Genomic DNA, 7,744 nt, shown 5'->3' with positions numbered 1-7,744 from the left:
CAGATTGGGTTACAGGGCCCTGAGCATAAAGTGTGCAAGACAGTGTTCCAGAAGCAAAGCCCCAGCCCCCCTGCTCACCACCGCCAAGGGCCAGCCTTGCCCACCACGGTGTAGGAGAAGGCCCTGAGTATGACAAAGGCTCAACCCCACTCCCATGTGGGCCCTCCCTGCCTGTACCTCTGACCTCGACTGTCTTGGTCCCCAGCAGCCGGCGGCAACAGCGAGACCGCATGCCGCAGTGCCAGGACTGGAGGGAGGTGACCGTGCAGGATGCCGTGAACCCCATTGAGAGCCTGGACACCTGGACCGAGTTTGTGGAGGGGAAGAATAAGGTACTCGCCAGCCCTGCCACTGACTGGCAGGGAAGGAGAAGGGAGGAGGGGAGGGGCCCTCTCCTGGCAGCTTCTTGGTTTCCATCAGGATTGCAGGGCTCTGGGGATAGCAGCTAAGTCAGTGACCTTTCTGCAGTGTCTCTGGGCCTCAGCTCCCCTGCCTGCCTGTCGGTGGGGGGCAGACCTCCAGCTGCTTTCCAAGGCCACCTGGCCAGGCCATGGGCCCCAGCTGCCCACAACCAGGCTGCCCCAGTCCCCACCAAAGGCTGCTAAGCCGCTGGCCCAACCTGGGGGCAATGCCTAGAAGAGGCCAGGCGGGGGAGGTGACTGAACAAAGGCACCCACTTCCTACGATCACTTCCTGTTTTCCACACACCTCCAGAGCCTCTTCCTGTTCCAGGCCTGGCCAGGAAGTGCCCAGCTTGGGGTGGGCGGAGGGGAGGGGCAGGGAAGAGGAGGGTGTCTTTGGATGGTAGGCAGGGCCTATGGCTCTCTCTCCTCCCCTGCTTCTAAGTTTCTTACACCCCCAGGCCAGAGTCCTTCTGAGGTCTAGGACACAGCCCCTCGCCTTGCTACTACCCAGGCCACTGGGAGAGGTGCTGTGGGCAGCCCTAGAGTGAATGTGGGCATATCACGAGGCTCTCACACAGCAACCAGATGCTCATCTTAGGCCACGATATAACCCCTTGATGTAACCCCACCCCAAATCCTGACCTCAACATGACCACAGCTGAACCCATCCACAGCCTAACACTGCCCTCTGACCCTAGCTACTGCTGATGCCAACTGTGCATAGCACTGTCCCTTAGTTTTTCCAAGGCACTCCTCCCCTCTGCTGCCCAAAGGCCTTTTCTTCCCTGCCTCACATTCTTGGTCCTGTCTCTGAGCTCTGTCACCTCCAGACAGAGCCTCAGTTTCCCCCATTACTCTGGTGGGCACAGCGGCCTCCTTGCAGAAAGGGAAGGTTGAATTGGGGAACTCAGGCATGAAACAGATACTCTGCCTGTGCTCTGCCCAGACGGTGAGCAAGCTGGTGATCCAGGATGCCAATGTGTCTGCCATGTACAAGTGTGTGGTCTTCAACAAGGTGGGCCAGGACGAGCGGCTCATCTACTTCTACGTGACCAGTGAGTGACCTGGGCGGGCCTGGAGGAGGGCAGGGACCAGGTGGAGGGCAGGGACCAGGTGGGCACAGGAGGAGAACAAGCCTAGGAGAGGAAGATGAGACCAGCTTGAGGCCCACTGAGGTTCTGGCGACCGTGGGGCACTCAGGAGATATACTGGGCCCTTAGGTGTAGGCGAGAGGGACAGATTTGGAGGCCATGGCATGTGGACTGGGGTGCTGGCCCACCGGGATGGAGCACCCTCTGCCCTCAACCTGGAGGCATCACCCCCAGGACTGGCAGAATAGTCTATGATGCCTGCAGCTCTATCTAATTCCACCTCCCTCTGCCCGCCTCCCACCCTCTTTCCAAGCCCTGGATCAGAAAATGCATTCGCCTGTGTTTTGCTCTGGGGAGAAGGTCCCTAGGTTCCTCAGATTTTCAAACGTGTTATTGACCTCAGGAAAGCTAAGAAGCCCATGAAAGGGAAGTCACTGGGCCCAGGGGTGTGGGACGACACCTGGAAGAGAGATAGAGAGATGGAACCAGGAGGGAACCCTCAGGAACATGGCAAGGAGTGGCCAGAGGAAATCCAAAATCAAAGCAAGGCTATTACTGAAAGCTAATGAAACAAGAGAATGGTTTCGAGAAGACAGTGGTGGGGTGCGGTCAACAGCAAGGAAGGGTGGGCACTCAGGCTCCCACTGAGTCTTGTGATAAGAATCTCACGGACGACTGGGTTCCTGGGGGAGGTGGGGGTAGCAGCCTGGCTGGTGCTCGTCCAGAAGTGAGCTAGACATGGTCAGGAGGAGAGCCTGTGGCTGGCCCCATGGTCCGTGAGGGGAAGGGACAGGGGTGAAGAGGGCTCTGGGTGGTGTCCCTGGCCCAGATCCACATGATGCATACCTTTGATTGAGAGCTGAGTGAATCAAAGTCCGATGGGAAAGGGAGAGCCAGCACCTAGCAGGTGAGGTGCAATGTCACAGTGTCACTGGTGCAGTGTCACAGTGGTTCTTCCTCCCACCCCAGCCATCCCTGATGGCTTCAGTATTGAATCGGAACCATCGGAGGAGCCACTAGAAGGCCAGGCTGTGCGCCTCAGCTGCCGGGCGGACAACTACACTTATGAGAATCTGCGTTGGTACCGCCTCAACCTGTCCACGCTGCACGATGCACATGGGAACCCGCTGCTGCTGGACTGCAAAAATGTGCACCTGTTTGCCACGCCGCTGGCCGCCAGCCTGGAGGAGGCGGAGCCTGGGGTGCGCCACACCACGCTCAGCCTGACCATCCCCCACGTGGTGCCAGAGCACGAAGGCGACTATGTGTGCGAGGTGCAGGACCGTCGCAGCCACGACAAGCACTGCCACAAGAAGTACCTGTCAGTGCAGGGTGAGGTGGGCAGGGCTGGCCGGGGAGGGCTGACTGTGCTTCCCAAGGAGCCTTTGCCCCCAGTCCAGCAGGTGCCTGGGCAGTCCATCCACCAGTGGGAGTCCGCACGAACATCTCCCCGACCCGGCGCTCAAACCTTGTCCATTCTTTCAGCTTCTGCACAATCTGTCTCACCCTCTGCTCTCTGGAGGGCACCTTCCCAGTGCCACCTCCCCCGCCTCCGCTTTGGGCATTCCACTTAGCTCTCTCTCGACCCCGCCTCCAGCCCTTGAAGCCCCTCGGCTTACGCAGAACTTGACTGACCTCCTGGTGAACGTGAGCGACTCCCTGGAGATGCGGTGCCCCGTGGCCGGAGCACACGTGCCCAGCATTGTGTGGTACAAAGACGAGAGGCTGCTGGAGAAAGAGTCAGGTAGGGCTGGCCGCAGGCGGAAGGCCAGGTGCAGAGGCTCGTGGGGCCAAGGCCCGGGCCCATCTGAACTTGAACCTCCACCGGCTGCCTGCAGGAATCGACCTGGCTGACTCAAACCAAAGGCTGAGCATCCAGCGCGTGCGCGAGGAGGACGCAGGTCACTATCTCTGCAGCGTGTGCAACGCCAAGGGCTGCGTCAACTCCTCTGCCAGCGTGGCCGTGGAAGGTCCGGCCTCCCCCTCATGTCCCTCCGCCCTTCTCCCACCTGCACTTGGTGCCTTCTTGTGGCCACCTCATGCCAGTCGTGCCCACCAGAAGGGGCGCTTCCTGCAAGGTGCACCCTCTCCCCCTACACACACACACACACACCACATGACCGTTTTTGGCCACTCAGGCTCCGAGGATAAAGGCAGCATGGAGATCGTGATCCTCGTGGGCACCGGGGTCATCGCTGTCTTCTTCTGGGTCCTCCTCCTTCTCATCTTCTGTAACATGAGGAAGGTGAGGGCTCCTCTCCTCAGCACCTCCTGTGGTATCTGTCCACCTTGGACAGTCCCTAAGATAAGGAATAAGGTCCCTATCCTGGCTCACCTGGAAGCCCCATCTCCTGGGACGTCTCCCTGACTCCACCGTGCTAGGCTCTTAGGCCACCAGAGGTTGTTTGTCCTACTGTTCCCTCCTTGACTAAGAGCTGGGAAGGAGATCCCATCTGTCCTGGGCAAAGTCTTACCCAGGCCACAGCGGTATGGCCTAACCAATGAACCGTCCCTACCCCCACCCCAGCCAGCCCATGCAGACATCAAGACCGGCTACCTGTCCATCATCATGGACCCGGGGGAGGTGCCTCTGGAGGAGCAGTGTGAATACCTGTCCTATGATGCCAGCCAGTGGGAGTTCCCCCGGGAACGGCTGCACCTCGGTGAGGCCAGCACCCAGCCTGCCCCACCCACCGTGTCCTACCTAGCAGAGGCAGCTTCAGCTGCTGCAGGACCATCAGACTGGAGTCCTGAAAGCCATCCATTTTCAGAACTAATGCCAGAAAGTCCCGCCTATCCCCCACCTGGCTTGACCTGTCCATCCCGGAGTGAGTCCCCAGACCCCCAGCCAGGGCTCCCAGTTCCCAGGCCCCCGAGGTCACGTCCTGCCACTCCGAGCAGGGTGGGCCCACCACACCTGCTGCTGGGAGAGGATGCAGGCCTTCCTGTCTGCCTCTCCTCTCCCTCTGCCCTCTCAGCTCCCAAACAGGCTCTTCCTGTTTGGCAGAGGGGCTCTCAACTTTCCTCCCCCATCCTGAGCCTTCCTTCCTGGCCCTCCACTTGGGTTGCCCTGTGGCCCATCCCTCTCCACCCTCACCTCCATGCAGCTCACCTGGCACCGGCTCCCTGCCCCCACAGGGAAAGTCCTGGGCCACGGGGCCTTCGGGAAAGTGGTGGAAGCCTCAGCTTTTGGAATCAACAAGGGCAGCAGCTGTGACACTGTGGCTGTGAAAATGCTGAAAGGTCAGCTGGCGGAGGGGGCTGCCGAGCTGGTGGGGAGCAGTGGCTCTGTGGTGTAGGAAGAGGATGTGAGGCTCATAGCCAGGGTTTCACCCCAGATTCTACAGGGAGTCCATGGGACTCAGAGCCGGGCCTGGGGCTCAGGTTCGAGTAATGCTTCCCAGTCCCATCTGAATCCCCTGCCTCAGAGGGGCTGCTGGGCCGCTGGGGACCCTGCAACTCCACTGGCATGAGCACTGACCATGCCTTAGCTAAGCACAGGGATTGGGGCCAAGGCAGGCCGGCCTGGCTCCGGGTGAAGCCCCTGTGTCCCTTTCAGAGGGTGCCACAGCTAGCGAGCACCGTGCCCTGATGTCGGAGCTCAAGATCCTAATCCACATCGGTAACCACCTCAACGTGGTCAACCTCCTGGGGGCGTGCACGAAGCCTAATGGTACGGAGCCTAATGGGCGAGGCCCTAGGGTGCACAGGTCTGCGGTGCGAGGGGAAGGGGGAGGAGGGGAGGGGGCAGGGGGGCGTTGCTGCGCACTGGCCTTCCGGCGTGCCCTCCATCACCAAGCACTGGCCTTGCCCCGCCCCAGGCCCCCTCATGGTGATAGTGGAGTTCTGCAAGTACGGCAACCTCTCCAACTTCTTGCGCGCCAAGCGGGAGGCTTTCAGCCCTTACGCGGTAGGTGGGCGCCCCGCCAGGGCTAGAGCTCTGCGGTGAGCGGGCGGGGGGCCAAAGTGGGCGGGGGTGGCGGGGGTGGAGGGGACATGCCTCTGCGGTGTTTGGTGCGCCTCATCTTACCGACCCGCTTTGTGCGTCCGCAGGAGAAATCCCCCCAGCAGCGGCGGCGCTTCCGCGCCATGGTGGAGGGCGCCAAGGCTGACCGGAGGAGGCCGGGGAGCAGCGACAGGGCCCTATTCACACGGCTCCTGATGGGCAAGGGCGGGGTGGGGCGGGCCCCTCCGGTCCAAGAAGGTAAGAGCTTGGCTTCCTCTTCCCCAGGAGGTGTGGCTGGCACCATGATACCTCATGATCTTATCCCAAGGGGCTGTAGGATAAGTCCGCCTGGGGCCCCTCGTGGCGGGGCTTACATAGGAGAGAGACTCACATGGAAAAGCGTGTAATGGGTTCTGCCTTAGGAAAGGAGAACATCTCAAAGAGAACTTTCAGAGTTTTGACGTTCGATTTGGGTTTCACTGAACCAACAAGAATTTGCCTTGCAGACAGGGAGGAGAGCAGACAGGCAGACATAGGCGCAAAGGCCCAGTGGTGCAGCAGTGTTCACTGACCTGGGAGTAGTTGGTGGGCGTTGTAGAGAGTGGAAGCTGAAGGTGAAGAGGAGAGGGCCACAGGCTTGTTAGCTAGTGCCAGGGACCTCAGGGGCCCAGCCAGGAGAGATGCAGCCAGAGTCGGGTGAACAAATACTCCCTTTGGGGCAGCGTGGAAGACAGAGGTCATGGAGGAGGCCCCTCCTGAGCCCGCCTTGCTCCTTTGCACAGCTGAGGACCTGTGGCTGAGCCCACTGACCATGGAAGATCTTGTCTGCTACAGCTTCCAGGTGGCCCGAGGGATGGAGTTCCTGGCCTCCCGCAAGGTGACTGTCCTGGCAGGCCCTTCAGAGGGGAGAAGGGCACAGACCCCCCCGCCCCCCAGCACGGTGCACGGTCCTAGCTCACCCCACAGTGACCCTGTGGTCGAGGGGCATCCCTCTTTTCCGCTTGGCAGAGGAGGAAACAGCCCAAAGTGTGGAAATGACTTCCCAAGATTTCCAGCTTGTCAGTGGCAGAGCTGGATATGGAATCAGAATCTGTCCCACCTCACAGCCTCCTTTGCTCCTCGCACAACTCCAGCAGCCCTCTCCATGGTCACCGGGTGCACAGAAATCTTTGCTGGGAGGAGCAGGGTCCAGCGCAGGCCTGTGCTGACCACTCCCTCACACATCCCTGCGCCCCTAGTGCATCCACAGAGACCTGGCTGCTCGGAACATCTTGCTGTCGGAAAGCGATGTGGTGAAAATCTGTGACTTTGGCCTGGCCCGGGACATCTACAAGGACCCTGACTACGTGCGCAAGGGCAGCGTGAGTGCAGGCTGCAGCCTCCCACCCAGGAGTCGGGTGGGAGACTCGCCCCCATCCCCATGGAAGGTCTGAGGGCCTGCAGGGACCCAAGTGACCGCCGAGGCACCTAGGGCAGGGGACGGGAGCTGAGGATCAGAGACCACAGTGCTCTGATTGGAGTTTGTGTTTGGTCTGCACCTTGGTCCATTATTTAGACACTGACTCCCATGCCTGCCCTGTAGGGGCGCACGTGCAGTGGTGGACCCGGGGACAGGGCAGTCACAGAAATGCCTATGGGTGCTAGTGCAGCGTGTGTCTTGTTGTTGGCACTCAGAGGCAGCCAGGCAGGCACCTGAATGAGCACCCAGAGCTGATTAAGGCTTTGCCCTGGAGGAGAAGGGGGCTGGAGGGAGATAATGGCCAGGATGGATCCAGGCTGTGACAGGCCATTGTGCAGAAGGTTTTTGTCTTTCACTGTAACTCGCAGGTGTATGGGGCATGTGGAAGTGAGGGGCAGGTGCGTGGGAGGCCTGTGGAGGTGGGGATGGAAGCGCATCCTAGGGTGGAGCAGAGGCCGGTCAGGAAGGGCCGTGGTTTTTTGGCTCCCACATAGAGGCCACCAGTGGAGAGAGAGAGCATAGGGAAGCACATCAGGAGCCACAAGGGGAGGGGTCAGGAGTGCCACCAGGCTTCCATTGTGAGAACCAAGTGAGAAGGTGAGGTGCGGGGGAGGAGGGCCTGTAGGGACCCGGGACAGCAGCAGGGAAGAGGAAGCCTTCAGGGAAGTGACAGGTACCTGCAGGGCAAACTGTGGGAGCCATCTGAGTGGACACATGGGTGCATGTGGCCAGAAAGCCCTTCTTTGGCCCCAGAGTTCGGGGAGACTGGGGACTGGGGGGGTGGCTGCCTAGGGTGTGGCCTCCTCCCCTCTTCCTTTCCCTGTGGGGACACATTTCCTCCTCC

The 7,744-nt window shown here is 60.5% G+C and overlaps 1 protein-coding gene across 1 annotated transcript in view; it reads left to right on the top strand.

The window, feature by feature from the left end:
• FLT4 (fms related tyrosine kinase 4) overlaps window positions 1-7,744 on the top strand; it is a 41,338-nt gene that overhangs the window by 20,295 nt on the left and 13,299 nt on the right. Inside the window, exons 11-23 of the mRNA XM_011372021.2 lie at window positions 206-332; window positions 1,351-1,459; window positions 2,465-2,827; window positions 3,093-3,239; window positions 3,334-3,465; window positions 3,634-3,740; window positions 4,023-4,158; window positions 4,634-4,738; window positions 5,055-5,168; window positions 5,317-5,405; window positions 5,549-5,699; window positions 6,224-6,318; window positions 6,680-6,806. Of these exons, the coding sequence (XP_011370323.1) occupies window positions 206-332; window positions 1,351-1,459; window positions 2,465-2,827; window positions 3,093-3,239; window positions 3,334-3,465; window positions 3,634-3,740; window positions 4,023-4,158; window positions 4,634-4,738; window positions 5,055-5,168; window positions 5,317-5,405; window positions 5,549-5,699; window positions 6,224-6,318; window positions 6,680-6,806 (1,802 nt within the window). The remainder of the gene's footprint in view (window positions 1-205; window positions 333-1,350; window positions 1,460-2,464; window positions 2,828-3,092; window positions 3,240-3,333; window positions 3,466-3,633; window positions 3,741-4,022; window positions 4,159-4,633; window positions 4,739-5,054; window positions 5,169-5,316; window positions 5,406-5,548; window positions 5,700-6,223; window positions 6,319-6,679; window positions 6,807-7,744) is intronic.

Source organism: Pteropus vampyrus, unplaced genomic scaffold, assembly GCF_000151845.1.
Source record: "Pteropus vampyrus isolate Shadow unplaced genomic scaffold, Pvam_2.0 Scaffold197, whole genome shotgun sequence".
NCBI lineage: Eukaryota > Metazoa > Chordata > Mammalia > Chiroptera > Pteropodidae > Pteropus > Pteropus vampyrus.
The sequence above is the reverse complement of the archived record's forward strand: the minus strand, read 5'-3'. Positions and strand labels throughout refer to the sequence as shown.